Genomic DNA, 20,977 nt, shown 5'->3' on the forward strand with positions numbered 1-20,977 from the left:
ACAGCGATGTTGGTATTATTGACTTGCATTTATAGCCCCAATGACAATATCTCTTAGTACCACCCAAATTCATGGCATTATTGCATTTGTCCTTGTTTTTTAGATATTCCTGGTTACAGATAGTGACCAGAAAATTTATTTATATTCTGTGATGAAATATTGTTCCATTAAATGTCTAAATATTCTGGCATCTGCTGCTGGTTGTAAGTGAATAAAGTGGAGTTTTTAAAATGCGATGTGTTGATATTGAGTAATAGTCATTACACTCTGAGGTTACAACTAACTGTGTTAATATTTTGTTTTAGGTTTGTTGTTAATAGTTTTTGTAGAATTTATTGATCATTATAAATTGCCTAACCTGGAGAAAAGTGAAATGCAACAAACAAACAAACAAATATAGATTATAACTAAGCAGAGAAAAAAAACCTTCTTGACTTTCAGGTTCAGGGTACAAGATTTATATTCATTTATACCATTTCTATCGGCCCATTCATCATAAAATTACAAATACAATATACAAATAAATTAAAACTAAAAATGGAGAGAAATACAAGGTTTCATTTCTGACAGGGATGATATGAATTCAGTTTGACAGTCACAATGTGCACTTTACAGCTCAGTCAACTAAAACGTCAGTTTTAAACATCTGCTGTATAAATGTACAAAAAGGTATATGTGTATATATATATCTTTTTTTCTTTTCTTCCCTGTCAAGGCCACTGGAGAGCCCTATGAACAATATGCCAAGATGATTTTTATGGAACTAAACGATGCCTGGTCGGAATTTGAAAGCCAAGGACAGAAAGCTCTGTACTGAGACTCATTACAAAGAGTAACATTAGAAAGCTCCTTCCAACAGCTGTACAACCAGTCAGCATGTGATACCCAACACCATCCTCCGAACACATTCCTGCTCTCCTCCCCATCTCAGATCCTGCTCCATTTACTGTAGACACTGCAGTCTTCATCTGTACAGCGTACCTGAGTGTCAGACTAATGACTCTGTAACTGGTGAATATGTGATAAAACAGCTGTTTTCAGTAAGCCACTATCAAAAAAGGCACCAAGCTTTTTTGGGGGCATGCTTACAGAAAGGTATAGCTGACATATCTATTTTTAAAATGATCAAAAACAGTATTTCCTCTCCCTTTTTGTAGCTAGTTCAGTTGCATTGTGATGCAGGCATCCAGCTAAGGATGCGCAGTTTTCCTTTGTTTTTGGTACCTGAACAACTGCAAAATAGAAGCGGCTTTCGTGTTGCAGATAGTGGTGTTAGCTGAAGCTGTGAATCAGTATGCAGGTCTGAGATGAAACTGAAGTGTAGCCTTACTGATAATCAGCAGGAGCCTTTCCAGGATTGGAGAGCAAATGTTAATTTAGCATCATTGTCAACACCTATGAAAAAAAAAGACAACAGAAAAAGCCCAGTGAAGCCGAAAAGCACTCTAACGCAGTGCTGTAGGGTATGATGAGTGCTTTGGACTTTGTATAATATTTAGCGCTGAGGACAAAAAGCACAGTAAGAATGAAAGTGAAGCGTTCATGCATTTTGAAAATATTGCTTTCACGTTACATGCTCTTTGGTGTTAAGAAAGCTGCCTGTCTCCCTATTTTTGGCAAAGCATTTAACTGAATCTGTGAAATAGACGCTAGCAGTCGAGTTTTCTCCCGGTTTCTACTGACTACTGTACTCATGTACTGTATGTGTGTATGGAATGTGCTATTTAATAATACTCTGTTTACAAAATTAGAATCTTAAGAGAAATGGTTTCTCCGTATCATAGGAACTACTGAACAATAAAAAAGGATAAGCTACTGCTAATATATACGTGACTGAGTGACTCTGACAGGCTCAGTTGAGTTATAAAAGCTTCCATAGTCTGCTGTACACTAAATTAACTGTGGCATTTTTGTTACAATATTGCCCTTTTTTAAAAAAATACAGTGCATATTTAGCAAAATCAAACTGATCTTGATGGGTTAGGGGATGTTACTTGAACAAAAAATGATTTTGGCAATATTGAAATCGACCTGCATCCTGACTACCAATTTACCAATTCTATTTAATCTTTTTCCCCCCATTTTTATGCTTTACATCCTGATTTTTTTCTCCATTAATAGTCCATATTTGGAATTCTAGCTGATATCCAGACTGAGACAGTATAAAATTATCACAATGTGGCAGCCTTGTAAATATAACTTTGTTCCAGTTGGTTGGCCTGGGTATAGAAGGAATAAAACACTGGTCTATATGGACAGTAGAGGGACATATAATTCACTAGAACATGTACGACTGAATTCATTTAGATAGACTATTATCTCAAAACGTTTGTCTACAATGTTTATGCAATATTTCTTAAAATGGATAATATCTAATATAAAATAGGTTCTGTGATATCTTCCAATATAGTATTTAAGTAAATATGTCTCTTAAATTGCGATATTGATGTAGCAGGATATTGTCACACCCCTAATATTCACTGATTTGACAAATAATCTAATAGAATAAAAAAAGTTACAGTGTCCCTTTAGGAAGTATAAAAACATTGTGACTTTAAAAAAGAGATTTTAAAGTTTTGGTGTTTATATTTTAGGAAATTATAAATACATTCCAATGAAAAGGTAATAATCTTTGCTGTGCACAACTGGACAGCACTGGACTGCATTGCATTGAACTGTTTGTGTGTGTGTGTGTGTGTGTGTGTGTGTGTGTGTGTGTGTGTGTGTGTGTATACAGGCCTGTGCAAAAGTCAGAGACCACTTATTTAATTTCAACTCAAAAGAGCCATTATTTCTTTGTTAGTTTATATATATAAACATATTTTATCCAGTACTTACTGTGTCCATCCTTCACATTTATTACAGCTTTTATTCTTTTCAGGAGACTCACTTTCAGTTTTTTTGCAGGGATATTTTTCCACACCTCCAAAGTTTAGTCTTAGAAGTTGGTTGAACTTGTGTCTCACAATCCACATAATCTCAAGCGCATTCAATTATGTTGAGCTCTGGACGCTGGAATGGTCAGTTCTGAGAACACCAGCAGCTACTTTATCTCATTAGCAAATTGTCTTTTTTGTCTATTTCCTTTTCTCAGCTTCTTGACAGCTACACATCCTTTCTGACTTCTAGCGTTGAGTTGTCTTCACACTTTATGAGGATGGACAGAAACACCTGTAGATTTTTATCAGATCTGAAGCAAAAGTGGAACTTGATTTTCTCCTCTCTCTTAAAGATGAAGGCTTTAAGCACTGTTTGTCTAGTGGTGACAGTTTTGGTGGTCTATCAGGTCTTGCATGGTTGTTAGGAATACATTTTGTTCCTTATATTTGAACCTTTATGCATAGCAGTTTTGGAAACTCAAATTTTTTCTCTTATTTCTTCTGACTTCCCTCTTCCTTATGCAAGATGATTATATCTAATCTCCTGAGACATGTCTCCTGAAAAACTAGCAACTTAATAGCTTAATTAAATAAATGAAGGGTGGTCTCTGACTTCTGCACAGTACTGTATGCTTGTGTGTATGCTTGTGTGTGTGTGTGTGTGTGTGTGTGTGTGTGTGTGTCCACATTACTGTAGGCTTTGCCTCTTTTGTCAGGGAATGTGACAGACTGATGTTGAATAATGTTAAAACTACATTACTTTTTTTTGCCATAGGTGTCTTCTAATTTAATATCACATATCATTTAGTGCAGGTCTGCATATCGTCATCTTCACTGACAGACAGTGTGTCAAACCTCATAAAAATAAAAAAACCTGACCTCCAAAACATTCTGGTTGCTTCGTGTGGAGTGTGTAGGACTGTAAGTGGTACATAGGCCAGAGAAATGACTCTGTGTTGTACAGCCACAAATCTTATCTGCCCTTTCTCTCTCAGTATATTTGCACTTGAATGACTCTATAGACATACAGTTAACAGTAGATATGTGCTTTAACTTACAGTACCTACGTGCCCATTGCAGTTCAACCTTTTTTTTCAGTTATATCATAGTACACCAGTGGAAAAACAGCCTGCTGTTGACATTTTTGGCTTAATCCACCAGTTCTCTTCCAAATATTTAGCCCATTTGTCTCTGTCTACATGCCTCAGTGCTAAGGTCTTCAACAGACAAGTTTGCTTAGTTTTAATTACTGAGGGACCAACTACTGGAAATTGGAAGGGACCCCTCCATTCGGATTGTGCGTCCCCCATCCCCCTTTTGTGGACTGAACTCTCTTTGATCTTAAGGATGTCATATTGTTCCGAAGCTAACCTCTGTGTACAGTAGTGAATGTGTGGTGTTATAATAATCCTGTCCTCTGTGAGAAAGTGGTTTGGATACAGCTCTATGTTTGCCTGTCTGCTGTATCAGTATTACTGAAAATGTGAACTTTATTTTCCTTGTCCTCTCTTTCTGTCCCCCCCTCAATCTAAAGCTGTACTTAACGTGCGCTGCACAAATAAATGGGCAAGAGAAAACCTGATCAGTCAAATCACGTCTTGTTCCTTTTTTTGAAACAACGTTCAGTCAGTGATGTCTCAGAGCAAAACAAAGGTTATACTCCATTAAAAGAACAAATTCTAATTAACATGATTTATTACTTAGCCCAGACACGGTCGATCAGCCGAGACATGATTGATATCTGACGCATGCTTCTTTAGTTTACAACAGTAGATGCTAGGCTAATGTTGCTAGCAAAGACTGGACTTGGACTGCCACCAAGCTCATCTTGGTAAAAACATGCCAAAAATTATTTATTTGCTTTATAAAACTGTGTAAGTATATTAGCACTGATTCCTAACGATGTAGAAACATGCAAACTGTGGCTTTTGTAAATAATCCTCAAACTAGCAAAATTGCCATTCAGTTGAAGTATCATTCACAAAGCTGGTTATAATAAGAAGAAAATGAATCTAGTTTTACTGAAGGTCACAAAAGGGGTAATCTAAAATCTACAACTGTTCCGAGTAAATTTCTATGAATGAGAAGTGGATTTGAGGTAAGCTTTGTCTACTTTTTCTCTGTCTTCCTATAACAGCTTCCACTCTTCACAAGTTCTGTGGCGTGAATCATGCTTCTATTTCTGGAAGTCTGATAGATGAGTCTGGGCTTGGAACGTTACCTGCCTGACTGCATTGTGCCAACTGTAAAGTTTGGAGGAGGAGGGATAATGCATGGGGTTGTTTTTCAGGGGTTGCCCTAGGACCCTTAGTTCCAGGGAAGGGAATTTTTAATGATTTAGCAGACCAAGACATTTTGGGCAATTGTATTTGTCTAACTTGTGATAACAGTTTGGTGAAAGCCCTTTTCTGTTACAGCCCGACTGAGCCCCGGCGCATAAAGCAAGGTCCATAGAGGCATGGCTGGGTGAGTTTGGTGTGGAAAAACTTGACCTCAACCCCATCGAACACCTTTGATATGAACTAGAACAGAGATTGCAAGCCAGGCCCTCTCCATAGCTCAGAAATGCTCTTCTGGATGAATGGGCAAAAAATTTCCGTAGACACACAAAAAAAAGTGTTGAAAGCTTTCCAGAAGATGGGGTTGAGGTCAGCATTTTGTGTGGGTCGGTCAAGTTTTTCCACACCAAAATCACCCAGCCATGCCTTTATGGACCTCAGTCAGGCAAACTTTACAGTTGGCACAATGCAGTCAGGCAGGTAACGTTCTACTGGCATTCACCAAACCCAGACTCATCTATCAGACTTCCAGAAATAGAAGCATGATTCACGCCACAGAATTAGTTTCCACTGCTCCAGAGTCCAGTGGTGGCATGCTTTACAGTACTCTGCCCCGACACTTGCCATTGTGCATTTTAAACTAGTGTTTAGCTGCTCATCCGCGGAAACCCTTTTCATGAAGCTACGAATGCACAGTTCTTTTGCTGATGTTACTTTCAGAAGCAATTTGGAACTCTGTGAGTTTGTGTGGTCTCCCGCTTTGTGGCCGAGCTGTTGTTGTTCCTAGGTGCTTCCATTTTGCAATAAAAGCACTTGACAGGAGCAGATCCAGCAGTACAGAAATTTCCCAAACTTGTGACTTGTAGCAGAGGTGGCAACCTATAACAGTACCATGTCTAAAGTCACTGAGCTCATTAATACGACCTGTTCTATTGCCAGTGTTTGTCTATCGAGACTGCAAGGCTGTGTGCTTAATGTTATCCACCTGTGTGTGGCTGAAACACTTGAAGGAAGGGAGACCCAATACTTTTGTTCATATAGTGTGTATATATCCACTGTGGCTGAATTAAAACAATTTCAAGATGAGTGGGTCAAAAAGCAAAGTAAGACTTACCTCTAGTTAGGAAGTGTTTCGTTGCTGTTGTTGATAAGAGTAGTACAACCAGTAACTGAGGGGGCAGGTACTGTTCCACACGATGATATAGATGCTACTTTTCTTCTTAAATAAATTAAGAGATCATTTCAAAACTGTGCTTTGTGTTTCCTCATGTCCTTCGTGTCTTAAATATGACATGTTGTATGAGGATCTGAAACCATTTAGAGTGAAAAATATGCAAAAACAGAGGAAATCAGGAGGGGCCAAATACTTTTGAAGGGTACTGTACATCTGTCTTGTATCTACCTTTATTGTGTCATTCATTGTCCAATTTCCACTTACTATGTATAAGGACTTTGAAGAACTACAATAACAGATTGTGGTCCACCTGTTTCTCTGCACAACCTGTGAGCCAATAGAAAAGAATTGCCAAAAGAAAAGCAGCTGCACATGAACCTAAGGTCACCATGCCGTATACCAAGAAGGATATAAAGCCTTATGATGCCTAAGGGGTGATTAACACTAGAAGTCCCAGAGATTTCAACCTACCCCCTGAAGTCCTGAAAGTGGGTCAAAAGACCCTTAGTCCAAACTGATGACTCTGATGGCTCCAATTAGCATCCTTTCATTTGTAAATGTGGCCATTACCTGAGGAATCTGCAAGGGGACCCACAGCCTGCCTACACACAAACACCTCTCACCCCCCTCTGCCCAAATTCTACAGACAGGCCTGAGTGAGCTTCTTTCAAGAAACATACAGGAATTGGCAGCAAGATTATTCACAGAAAAAAAATCTTACAAAATCAATAGACACACTGCAATTTACATATATGCATTTCTTACTTTATATCCTTTAATTCTATTTACTTCATATCTTAGTCCTTAGTCAAAAACATGAAAAAATATTTCTCATTCTCATTCCTTTCTTTTTATTTTCTTTTTGTCGTCCAATACGTTTTTTTTATTACTCAACATATTTTATGCTCACATATTCTTTCCCCTTTTGTTCTTTTCTTTTCTTTTTCTTTTCTTCACAAAAAATACAAGGTTTTGTCTATTCATTCTTTTAATTTTTTTATTTTACCATTTTCTTCACCTGCTTTTTCTTCTCCTGTTCTTCCCTTCCATTTCCTTCTTTCTTTTCTCTACATTGTTACATGTATGTATATATGAATATTATTTGAAAACTGTTTGACCATGCTGGCTAGCGAAATAAGCTGGCCAATAATAATTTATGCTGGCTAATAAAAAAAAAGCAGGTGAAGAAAACGTTAAAAATAAAAATTTAAAAGAATAAATAGACAAAACCTTTTATTTATTTTTTTTTGAAGAAAAGAAGGATAAGGATGAAAACTGTTTGACCATGCTGGCTAGCAAAATACAGAAACATAGATTAGCTGGGGTTGAATAGTGTGTTACCTGCAAGCCTATGCATGCCAAAAGAGGACTGATAGTGCTCTAATGGTTAGGTAGAAGGAGGGGGTATGTCCTGAGCATGGTGGCATGGTGGTGCATATTTTGAACAAATTAAAGTTGATTTAAATTAAAGTTGATCTTTTTTTTTCAATTGGTTTGGCTCATTTCTTGAAACCGAGGTGACATTCTCAAAACACCATGTGAAACACAGCTCAAGAGACTTTTTTTGGGCATTTTGAGGGAACTGACAATTTGTATAAAACACACATTTTGTTTTGAAGCATACATAAAGTGTATGGAGGAGATGTGAGCTTTCGCTGCTGATCTGTGATGTTGTGCTGCATTATACAGGTCATTTTGCCAAATGTACATATAGTTTGCAAAACATCCAATCTGTTTCAAGAAATATGCAAAAGTTTTTAAAAAAGATGTGGAAGAAGTGGGTTCAAAATGACAGTTTAGAAAAAGAAAACAAATTAATTGTGTTGATCCACCTCAACCTCTTGCAAACCTTGCAGGGTGTAAGCAAAAGAATGTAAGTTGCTCCTGAGTGTCTGTCCACCCCCCAGCTGCATTGTTGTGCAGGGGACATGCATAAGGTTGCTAACACCTTAGCAAATTTGCATGCAGCCTTTTGTGCTGTGGGGGATAAATAGGAACAAAGAAGCAGAAACAAAATGCAGAGAAAGTTCACCACTCAACAGGCATTGGAACGGATCCTGAGTAACACCAACCCTTGTGACTCAGATGGAGAAGACATAGTCCTTCAACCGGATTCGGACTCTGAGCTGTCTTCAGGTTAGATTTCTCAAATTACCTATTTCCATTTTCTGACTATCTTTTTTATTTAGAACCAAAACAAAATGTTACATTTTTAATTATTTATCTTGCAGATGAGGAAACTCCTCCTCTACTAAAAAAGAGAGCTCGGTTGGCGAGTGAGCCGACAGAGACCGCAAAAGATGGCACAGTGTGGCGTGAAGAACAAGTGGGGAAACGTCTCCATTTCACCCCAATAGAACCGTACCCTGCAGATGGAGAGCCAAGAGCTAGTGTCCGGAGTCGCCTTCAGAGCTTCCTCTGTTTTATCACTCTTGACATGCTTTGTAGCATTCAAGAATGGACGACACAACATGCACGTCACACGGAGCAGGTGGATTGGTTCATGGATCTCCCAGAACTAATGGCATTTATTTCAGTCATTATCTTGAGGGGGTGACCAAGGTTCCATCACTACGTGACAGCTGGTCAGCAAGCCTTGCAAACCCAAGGATCATTGCAACTATGGCCCGAAACCGCTTCCAAGACATCATGCAACACCTACGCTTTGATGACATGTTCACACGCAGTGAGTGAGCAGAGACCGATAAGTTTGCTGCAGTCTCTGACTCGCTGCTGTTTTCTGCAATACAGTGCAACAAAACCAGACAAGTTTGGTATTAAGTTTTGGGTGGCTTGCGACTTGAAATCAAAGTACATCTGTAATGTCCTCCCATATCTTGGCAAGGACCCCAGTCGTCCCAACGGGGAGAGACTGTCCGAGACTGTAGTGATGAGGCTGATGGAACCATTCATGGACAAGGGCAGAACTGTAACCACGGACAATTTCTTTACATCACTCTCACTTGCACAACGACTGCTTAGCCGGAAAATCACTATCCTCGGCGCAGTCAACAAGAGTCACTGGGAAATTCCTCAATCCGCTAGACAGATGGACCGCACTGAATTCACCACTCAGGTGTTTTCAACCACTGGTGCAACACTGACAGTGTATGCACCCAAATGGAAGAAGGTCGTCTACATTCTCAGCAGCATGCACAGTGTGGTTGAGACTGAGGATACCACCAAAAGGAAGCCAAACACGGTCACACAATACAACAACACAAAGTGCGGGGTGGATGTAATGGACCAAATGCGGGAGTACAGCGTGCGTACAGGAACACGGAGATGGCCAGTCGCCGTGTTCTACAACATGATTGACATGGCAGCACTAAATGCACATGTGCTTTATCAGGCATGCACTGCGGTGCAGGAGAGACGGGTGGACTTCCTGGTTGAACTTGCAAAAGAGTTGGGTGACTCTCATGTGAGTGAGAAGAAGGCACGCAAGGAGAAACTGCTTCGGCAACAACCTTCCACACCCAGCCCTGGCAAAAGGGCAAAGTGTCAGGTCAACCATCGATGCACGAACAATTGTGAAACTGTGAGATGTGTCGACTGCTACAAATACACGTGTGGCAAATGTACCAGGGACATACCCTGGCAGTGCCAGATATGTTCTGACAGTGCAGACAGACTGCTGAGTGAGTGCTGAAATGCTAGCCACACAAGGAAATGCCACTCACACATATGCAGCCCCCCACTGCAGACTATTGTAAATATGTGTGGAATTGTTTTATTCCTTGTATTTTTTGTATTATTTTTAATAACAAAAAATAAAAAGCATGGAAACAAATAAGAGTTGTTCTTAAATTTTTCACGCTGAAATTTCAGTCCTCTTGACACAAATGCTTCTGGTCATTACTCACAGCTGTACCTTGCTGTAAAATTTCTAATTCTCTATTTAAAATAAAAAAAAAATCATTCTTTGTTTGCTTTTTTGCTCAAATAAAACTAAACTAAATACAAAATGTATAATCTTTATATTATCAAATACAATAAACTGAATAGAACTAACTAGAAACTAAATAGCTAAACTCAATGGCAAACCACCTGTGGTGTGCCAGTAATGGCCTTATTTACACAACAAAAGACGGTGATTATAGGATGTTAGCTAAAATCCTTCAGGTCACTCTGGGTTCCAGAGGTAGAAATGTTAAATGACCCCTCTCTGGGACTTCTAGTGTTAAACACAATGGTAAAAATGCCCCCGTCCCAACTTTTTGAAATGTGTTGTTGGCATCAAATCAATAAACAATACAGTTTCTCAGTTTCAACATTTGATATGTTGTATTTATATAATTTTCCTTTAAAAATATGGTTTACACAATTTGCATATCATTGCATTCTACTGTTATTTGCATTCTGCACAGCGTCCCAACTTTTTTGGAAATGGGGTTGTAATCATCCAACATCAGTACCTGATTTCACTGATGCTCTTGAGGTTAAACGCAATCAAATCCTCTCAGCAATGTTCCAACATCTGCCTTTTCTGAAAAGTAGAGGCTGTTAGGTCAGTGAAGGAGGACAACCTCTTAATACTCTTGGTTTCAGAAAAAAAGGTTGTGAATCTGCTATTGCCTCAAGATGGCAGCAATGAGTTATGAGCATAGTCACCAACTCACTGAGGATTAAAAAATTTCGAAAAACGTTCATTTCATTTATATTTATACAGTTCCCTGGATTTTTTTCTCTTGTTATGTTATTAATGTCTTAATGTTTGAATTAGAGTGTGAGGTCATATGTCTGGTGCATGTGTATGTCTGGGGGTTCTTTAATGCCATGCAATCTGGGTTGCACAAGGAAAAAAAATACCCTGATGGAACAACGAAGTGAATTGAAAGAATTTCTCACATGAAAAATTTTGAGGTGCTGGAGCAGAAAGGTCTTTAGCTCTTCAGCCAGTGCATTTTCTGAAAACTGAGGAGCACAATAGGCCGTTTCATAAAGGTGTCAAATTTGACACCTTTTACAATTTTACAAACAGATGTCTATTGTCTTCTATCTAACAGACGTCTATTGTCTTCTCTATGACTCAGTCACAACATAGGAAGAAATAGCATTATTTTTAAAGTGCACCATTAATACCTGACTTCCTACATCCTGCTTCTTTGGAAGTCATGCCTGTCCTTTTTATCAGAAACCTTTGTTTGCAGCTTTGACGTCAGTTTGTGTACGTGTGGGTACATGTGGCTGGATTGGTGTTTGTATTACCCACTAAAGTATGCACACACATGCTTTCATGTCTGCATCAACTACACATGGCTTGGACCAGTTACATTTACAGCCATAAAGGGTCCATATCCCTGAAAACTAACTTTTCCTGGCTATGTCTAAATAAAAGAGTTTGATGTAATATGTAAACATGGTTAAAGTTTCTAACCATACTATTCAGTCCCTGAACGACACCGTCCGTTTATGGAAACTAAGAAGCAAAAGCAGTCCCATTTTGTGATGTCACAAAATAGATTAGTATTGGGACACACCTCTTAACCATTGAATTCAGGTGTTTTATTCAGTCCCACTGCCACAGGTGTATAACATCCACCTAGCCAAGCAGTCTGCCTTTGCAAACATTTGTAAAAGAACGGGTCGTTCTAAAGAGCTAAATTAATTTGAGTGTGCTACTGTAATAAGATGTCAACAGTCAGTTTGTGAAATTTCATCCATCCTAGATATTCCACAATAAACTGTGAGTGGTATTATTGAAAAGTGGAAGTGTTTAAGAACCACAGCATCTCAGCCACAAAGTGGGCAGAGCATGTAATGAGCGGGTTGCTGAGTGTCGTCGACACTCTGCTGATTTAATAACTACAGAGTTCCAAACCTTCTCTGGCATTAAAATCAGCCCAAGAACTATGCGCTGGGAGCTTCATGGTATGGATTTCCATGGCCGAGCAGCTGCATACAAGACTTACATCACCAAACACAATGCCAAGCATCAGATGGAGTGGTGCAAAGCATGCTGCCACTGGATTCTGAAGCAGTGTAAACATATTCTGTGGAGAGATGAATCATGTTTCTCTATCTGGCAGTATAATGGACAAGTCTAGGTTTGGTGAATACCAAAAGGACATTACCTGTTTGACTTCACTGCGCCAAGTGCAAAGTTTGGTGGAGGAGGGATAATGCTATGTGGTTGGTGGGTAGCCTAGGCCCCTTAGCTCCACTGAAGGAAAATCTTAATGCTTCAGCAGACCAAGAAATTTTGGACAATTGTATGTTTCCAAATTTGTGGGAACAGTTCGGGGTAGACCCTGCTCTGTTCCAGCATCATTGTGCCCCAGTGCACAAATCAAGGTCTATAAAGACATGGCTGGGTGAGTTTGGTATGGAAGAACTTGACTGGCCCGCACAGAGCCCTGACTTCAACCCCATTGAACACCTTTAGGCTGAACTAGAACAGAGATTGCAAGCCACATCCTCTCGTCCAACATCAGTCTGACCTCACAAATACTCTTCTAGATGAATGGGCAAAAACTCCCACAGAAACACTACAAAATCTTCTCAGAAGAGTGGAAGCTGTTAAAGCTGCAATGGGGGGGGCAACTCCAAATGAATGCCTATGGATTTAGAATAGGATGTCAAGAAAGCTACTGCAGGTGTAATGTGTAGGTACTCCCAATACTTTAGTCCATATAGTGTATGTGCATATTTAACCTACAGCCATGTAGCTCTAACCATTCATAGTGAAATTATAAGAAGCATGAGGCTGTATTGTGTGAAGGAGGCCCAACACAGGGCAATCAGAACAGAGCTCATTTACATACATCAGTCTATAGCCTGCTTATTTCTAGAGAATAAAAACAGGTTGAAAAAAAAGTAAATTCATGGAAACATGAATAATGACTATTTTTGGGACATCAACCCACACAAACACTATGAGTGGTCCTTAGGGGAATGTATGGAAAGCATGAAAAATATAAAATTTAAATATAACCAAATATCTCTCTTTCCTTTACTGTTTTATTTGTTTAATTCAAATGTGTACATCACTTCCACACATCTTTCCATTTGCTTATTTTTGGTAATAACTTTGCTGTTGTAATGTATTTTATTTTATCATGTGGAAATGATGATCACATTAAAGTCAAATAAATTCAGGTTCATCACATTTTCCACTTCATGCTCCATTTGAACTGATGGATGCTACACTGACGCCTTATACTTCACATGTCCAGGCATTTAAACTGCCACTCAGATGCATTTTACTATGCTGCTTTAGCTCTGTAATCTGAAAGTGCCCATGTGTTACCAGTGGTCATTTACCTGATTACCTGAGAGGCCTGTTGATACGATATGATGAAAGATCTTGAGGTTTGCACACAGTGTTGAGTAAATCCTGCTGTAAATGTGAACAGAATGTCTGAATTGTTCTCCGTTGTGTTGTAATAAACCTGTCTGCTCTGAACACGTGCCTGGGCTCAAGCTCCAAATCATTTTTCGTTTCATGTTGCTGAATCGCCCTAGTTTTCATATGGAGTTGTTGTCATGGTTTCAGATTCTAAAGATTCTATTTTACAGTCATTCACCATTACATGCAGGCCTGGCAGTAAGGTGGAATTGGAATGTTGCCAGTGGAAATTCTAGTAGAATACCAGGAAATTCCGGTAAAATGGCAGGAAAATCTTATAGCATCCATTTATCTCCAGCTGAGTCATTCTAATACAAAAGCGACCTGTTTTTCTCCTGGAAAATTCCTAAAGTTGTATTTTTAGTGTGACTGGTGGAATAATAGTCTATAGATCATTCTACCAAATTTTACTCTAAGTCAGAGCTGAAAACACTTTTAAGACTTTTAACTGACTTGGATTTAAGACTAAAGCCGTTTTGCTCTAAACGATCCTGTACCTCAATTAAGTTTACTGTATTAAAAGCATCATATCACTGCCAAAACTTGACCAAATGCTTCAGCAGTGACCGTTCCTGTAGTGACAGTTTTAGCTAACTTTGAGTATAACTCAAAAGCACCAGTCTGCACATGACTAGCAAACACAGCTTTAAACAGTGGGGCAGCACTATTATTTTTAATATTTTTTTTATTATTTAAACATTAAACTCATTATAAATCCAACATTTTCAAATAGATCTTTCAATTTTGTTGACAACAATACAAAGAAGGTTTAGGGGTTGGGAGAGATATCTCCAAATAGAAAGTACCCAATAAATGACTGTTTTGTATATATTAATCTTTTTACTATCTCAGTTAATGTTTTGGGTTTAGGTAGATCATAACATAATACTTTGTAAATATCTGAATATGTAATCATTTTTTCCATTTTTTTTTACTGTGGGACTGGAGTTTGAATTAATTTGGTAGCATGATTCATGTACTGCACAGAAAAAGTAACGCAAGTTTTCTTTATTTAAATATGTACTTAAATATCAGTCCTACATGAGTAAAATATACTACATCACTCAAATGTTTCTAAAAGTACACAGCAAAAACTTTGTCTCAAAATTCTGAGTGTATTGGACCTCTAACAGCAATTTAATAATCTGTTTGTTCTATCCTGTTAAATTATTATTACACATTCAATGAACTTAAAACTTTAAGGCAACCCATGTTAATTTTTTATCGAGTCTCTGAAAGGATGTGATGTATTTTTTGCACTAAATAGTATCTGCTGATCACCTGATTATGTACACATGTATGATAAGCACATGATAGTATGTGATGTGCACCACATACTGCACACTGCAATGCTAAGAGCGATCCAGCACCTGCTATATGGTGGTACTGTGGGGTCCTGACCATTGAAGAACAAGGTGAGAGGAGGCTAACAAAGCATGCAGAGAAACAGATGGACTACAGACTGTAATTGAGGCACTACAAAGTGCATCTATATGGTAAGTGGAGCTGAAAAAACAGACAAATACTGTAGATACAAGGAGATGGATTTAATGAAGTAGCTGAAAAATCAGATTTTTGCAATTAACATATACAAAATGTATATATCTAAAATTTCATACTTAATGACCAGTATGAACTGGGTTTAGGATTAAAGCTGCTGGTTTACCTGATCATGCTTGACCACGCTAGTGTATGTTGAGCCTTTTTAGAGGGTGCAGAATTTCTTCTGTAACCCACCTGTTGAGTTTCAATTCAGCTCATTTATATTATGTGCACTTACTGGCCACTTTGTAAGAAACCCTACCTTGTACTTCCACTGTCTGGTCATTTTTGAGCTCCACCTGTCTTGCAGGTCCACTGTATTGGTGTACAATCACAAACTGTACAAATTTGATCGCCTGCCCTCCGGTCACTGTCTGACCATAGGACCGTTTGTATATTATCTGGGTGGTAGACCACTCTCTACACAGCAGTGGGGACATGGTAGTGGTATGGTAATGAATGTAGCACTGGTATGAGCATATCAGGCACCACTGAAAGCTGTACAGCTGTCTTCAGACCATTGACGAAGGGCTGAACCACAGGTGTAGAATTGTGTTCCTAGAGGCGCCAGGGTCCAGCACAGTTTCATGTTTTTCCTGCTGAACACACCTTATTCAGCCTGCAATTGACTGGCCAGAGATCTACGTTCCTGCAGGCTTCAGCTCCACAGACCCCAACTGATGCCTATGTACTGCCTACGGAGGTCCTCACTTAGCTGAAGGAGGTGTGTTAGATTTGGGTTGGAGGTGAAGCCTGCAGAAAGGCAGATCTCCAGATGCAGTAGCACTGGCTTAGAGCATGACAGGTCTATAATGCTGCACAAGGCACAAAAAAGGTGTTTCTAATACAGTTTCATTTAACGAAGATTTAATTTGCACACATTATCTCGTCCCTCAGTTGAAAGCGCAGCAGGAGAACATGTGCATTCAGTCTCAGTCTTTCTGCGAGCTGCTGTCCTGAATCAATGCGCTGTGCAGATTGTTTTACAAGGCCAAATGAGTCACACTTAAAACTTGCAAAGAGAGTGAAAAACTTCAGACAAAGTGATTTCAGCTCAGCAGAGGAGATGGAGAGGAGACGTGATGTGTGGCTAGGCGCAAACAAACTTGGAACCTTGTACCAAGAAAGGGTATCGAGAAATGTGATTCTCTTCCCCTCGCTCTTCTGCCCTTGTCCCTCTCTCTTCCTAGTGCTCTTACACACTCTCTCGATGGTTCCCTCTTTTTATCTTGCTCTGCTCGTCTCTTTCTCTCTCTCTTTCTTTTGAAGATTGAAGAAGTCTTCATTAGAGGAAATAGTGATAATAATAAGAAGGAAGCCAAGCAGTATCTCTATATATACAGACATTTCTTTTTTTTCTCATTCTTTCTACCTATTCCTTTCTTTCTCTTTCTCTCTCTCTCTCTGTATTTCCCTCTTTTCTCACCCTGTTTCTCCTTTCTGTCATTTTTCTCTTTTATCTTTCTCTCTGAAACCCCTACTTTTTTCCTCTTTCTCTCCCTCTTTCTCTCCCCCAGAGAAAAGTAAAATTCAAAGATAGGAAGCCAGATCCTGGAGTTTGAGTGCAGCCAAATACCAGCTCAGATCAGAGCTGGAGCGTCTGATGGAACACTTCAGCACAGAGATTGACCCCTTGTTATTCACTCAAGAATCTTAAGCCTTATTACTGAGTAACTGCTATGAAGCTCACCTGTAAATGATGTAGTGAGAGTGAGGAGTTGATTATGGAACCTGGGAGTTCAGGGGGTTAACAGTCAGGATGACGCTTGCTTGAATGGCTATGTTTGTTTATGATCAGTCCTATTTTAAACGTCATTTACTATGATTAGATTTCATCTCCTACTGAAATTGCACTTCTTGAGTGTGCAGACCAGCGCACATGTTTGGGGTGCAATGGATGAGCTGTCACTAAAGGATGTCATATATCAAACAGCAATCATATAAAATGCTGTTAATGAGATTTGTTTTAATGAAACAATGCGTTCAGTCTAATAGGTTAATCTGCGCTTCAAGTTCAAGATGCTTAACTATATAGCTTTTAGACTGAAATTCAGAAAAGCCTTGTATCAGCAAAGAGACCTGCAGAATGCAGGCTGCTGAAAGCTTTCTAGCCCACTGAAGGCTGAGTATTGTATAAAACAATCCCCCATACGCTCATGCCTTATCATAGTGTTGTACTGCAGTAATGGTACTGTGTGATTGCAGATCATATAGAGAAGACCTCCTGTATCTGCTGAAGCTGAACAACAGGTTTTTAAACACTTCACAACTACAGCAGGAGCAACACCACTTCTTGCTTTTTCACTTACTAAACTCTAAAGAATTGAGCTTGCATAGCAAAATAAATCTTAGCGCCAATTTCCCCTAACGTTTTCTTTTGAGCTGAGCGTTTTCACTCAAAGATAGGTGGGGCTGATGGGAGGGAGATGCAAAACAGACCTCTAAAGTTGTGTCGTCATCCTGTAGTCAGCATCAAGCCCATGTTAGTCTAAGCTGGTTTTCTCTATCACAGAAATAAATGGCATTTTGGATCATTGCGGCTGCAAAATGCTATGGTAAACTAAAGTGCAGTAAAGGTGAAACATTTTGCCATATGTACATTTTTCTTCCTTATTTCTTGCAGTATGAACATCAAACACTCCCTGAACAATGAGAACCGACTATTACTACATATTAGGTAACACTGCTGAGGGCTGAAGTGATGTAAGACTGGCAACCTTACCTAAATACCCCACACAAACCATGCTTTGTCAAACATGGTGGTTTTGGCAGTTTTAGGCTTTTACAATAGCATTGAAGTTTAATAGTAGACTTAGTTTCATGCAACGTCATTTCAGTGAACAGGAGCGTTAGCTTTCTTGTAGCATGTATGCACTATCGTTCGTATTTTGACTTCTAAACAATCTGGTCAGAGAATTCAGTGACAACAAGTAAATTTTGTTTATTTATATATTTTTCTTTAACTTTTAATTTATCCAGGCAACTCATTACGATATATTGGCTAAAATGTTGGCTTTAGGGCAATTTTGTTTACCTCAGGAGCGACAGCACTGATTTAAAAAAAATTTCAGTCATTTTCTGAGAAAACCAGCTTAGACCCAGGGCTCCTATTTTGGGCAGGACACAATTTCAGAATGATGCATGACTTCAGAGGTCTATTATTTTTTCCCACCCGCTGGTGCATGGTGATGTAAGCAAAAAGCAGACAACAGTTATGAGGTTTCCAAATGCACCATTATTTTGTACCAACATTTGATGAAGGCGAATGTTGTCTTTTAAATGAGATGGTATATTGAATCATGCTTAACTTGACGAGAGACATTAACAAGGTACAAAAAGATTTCAGGTTGACTTCTACATTAACTGCAAGGCCTTTAAAAACGTACCGTGTATTATTTTTTTATTATTGTTACCACAGAATCATTTTGCACAGTGATAATATTACTGAGTAACTCTCCCTTAATAGTCTTTCTAATATCTGACTTGATACTTTGATTTCGGTAAAAATCTGTGTTTTTAATGGAAACAGGCTGCCTTCAAGCAGTGCTAGAGAGTTCCTGATGAACCTGCTCTGTGCCAGGAATCCTTTGGGATCGGCCTTGTTTCCACTGAAGTCATTCAAACTCGATTTCTTCAGGGTGTGTGCAGGATTTTTCATCCATTTCACCAAATAAAAGAACAAAGGCTGATTTGTTCTTAACGTTTTAGGGTAACACATACACTACGTTCCCCAAGGCTATTTTGAGGGCTTGATCAGTCTCATTGCTGTCTGTTTCCATTTCTTAGCTTGGTTTTTGGAAATCTTATGTGCTATTTTTGGCACAGCAAAAGACTTTTCAGGTATCTCTAATCTTGTACTGCAATTAGACTATCCATTTATGTACAGCAATCTATAAACTTTTTGGAATTCTTGTAATTATACCTTTTTTAATAAAAAGGACATATTTATACATAAGCATCTCCTTACAGCAAATCAATGTACCTTGTTGGTCTGACTTGAAAAAGCGGTGGTGCTTTTGTCAGGAGATTGTGAATTCAATCCCGGTGACGCTGGCAGTCCCAGAAACATTTATTGGCCTTGGGGTCTCTGGGTGGGTATAATTAGTCTCCCCCATCCCCTAAAAACACTCAGCATGATGCTAGAAAACACAGGCGCATGCTAGCTGATGTAACAGAATTAGCAGTTAGTGTTCTCCTCCAAGCATGTTGAGCTGACCAATGCTGTTTCAGTTTTGAAAGATGTGGTGGTGCTTCATGTGTCTCAGAGGAAGCACTTAACAAGCCTTCGCTCTCCCGGCTTAGTAGCATCATGTGATAGGAAGAGACCTAACTAGTGGGGGAGAGTGGACACGACTGAGAAGCTGGGGAGAAAATTGGGGGGGGTCAATATCAGACATTCCAGGGTACATTACATAATGATTATATCATATATGTTTTCCTCACAGTTTTCTTCCCAATTTAGTAATTTAGTTCAGTCCACTTACATTGTCTACCTAGGTCTCCCCTGAACATGCGATACTACCAGGACTAGGAGAGTGAAAATTAGGACAAGATTCTTCTTCTGAGTCATTGATTATATTAAAATGTTTTGAGGTATGTCGCATCAATTCACAGGAAATGGAAAAGGTGGCAGATCTGCAAGGGAGAGGAATTTTGTCCTTGTTTTGTTTGAGGCATCACCTTACATCCTCCTCCCTCAAACTGAGCCTTGGCAACTACTATGAAATGAATATGTAAGCTATGTTGTTATGAGAGTGAGGAATTGAAGGCTCACATTCAGGCACTTAGGGTTCAAAAGGCTAAGTAAAGGTTGACCACTGCATTCCAGCTTAGGGTAAGTGAGTTTCATGCTTGGCCTCTCCCCCCCTGTGTGAAGAGATACATGGCACAGCAGTTAGATGGTAAATAACCAGTGGTCTTTAAAAATGAGCAGATGCATACAAGCAGCCATTAAAACTGCATTTCTGATATAATTTTGCGATAATAAACAGAATATTTTTTCTAAATGTTTGACTGGGAGGACATGGGACATAAATGTCAGGCCCATACATGCCATTTTATAGAACTGCTCTATGGAAACACCTTCCTGGCAGACTAAAGATAGACACATCTAAATCCACGCTTACTGTTACAGAGGACAGAGCCCAGCAGCTGCCACAGTGGAAAGCAATAATTATAGCTAGATATAATATATATATATTTGGAGAAGTTTATTGGAAATGTTATGGATTCTCCCCTCTTCGATATGCAAGCTGGGATGAACAGGTGTTGGCAGCTGTATTTAGGGGGTTTCTGACTATGAAATGAACTGCATGGCTGGATTGTGTTCACTGAGAATAGAAAGCAGTAAAGTTCATAGATTGGTGTTTGGAGGCCATGGGAGACTGTAAAAAGGAACTGAGAGATTACAAAATAGCTTACGGAAAGTTAGTTCCTTCCTGTCTTTAAAGATGTTGTCCCCTTTGCCACTAAATTGAGATGTGCCTTGGTCTTAATATAGTGGCAAATAAAACAACCCACCCCTGCGTGCATCTGAAGCCACAACGCCCCTTGAATTTTTTTTTTTGTAACAGTATTTGTGCAACAAATGAAACACTACAGTCCTACATCATCACTGCGCAAAAAAAAACCTGTATCTTTATTTTTATATGTAGCTTGAACAATTTGTTGTCCTTCATTTATCATGAAAATCTAATCAAATGGACCAATAGAAATGCTCAAAAATCACATGGAATAAACTCTCTTTACATTA

The 20,977-nt window shown here is 39.0% G+C and overlaps 2 protein-coding genes across 8 annotated transcripts in view; both read left to right on the plus strand.

Moving 5' to 3' along the window:
- dnajc6 (DnaJ (Hsp40) homolog, subfamily C, member 6) overlaps positions 1-4,470 on the plus strand; it is a 46,977-nt gene extending 42,507 nt beyond the window's left edge. For all 7 annotated transcript variants that reach the window (XM_037534828.1, XM_017698172.2, XM_037534825.1 and 4 more), the window contains one exon: positions 716-4,470. In XM_037534828.1, the coding sequence (XP_037390725.1) occupies positions 716-817 (102 nt within the window). In that variant the 3' untranslated portion in view covers positions 818-4,470. The remainder of the gene's footprint in view (positions 1-715) is intronic.
- A 2,895-nt stretch (positions 4,471-7,365) lies between these two features.
- Positions 7,366-10,283, plus strand: LOC119262503. The gene is made up of 2 exons (XM_037534829.1): positions 7,366-8,468; positions 8,564-10,283. The coding sequence occupies exon 2, from the start codon at positions 9,001-9,003 to the stop codon at positions 9,982-9,984; it is 984 nt and encodes a 327-aa protein (XP_037390726.1). The 5' UTR covers positions 7,366-8,468; positions 8,564-9,000; the 3' UTR covers positions 9,985-10,283.
- Positions 10,284-20,977: the final 10,694 nt, after the last annotated feature.

Source organism: Pygocentrus nattereri, chromosome 26, assembly GCF_015220715.1.
Source record: "Pygocentrus nattereri isolate fPygNat1 chromosome 26, fPygNat1.pri, whole genome shotgun sequence".
Taxonomy (NCBI): Eukaryota; Metazoa; Chordata; class Actinopteri; order Characiformes; family Serrasalmidae; genus Pygocentrus; species Pygocentrus nattereri.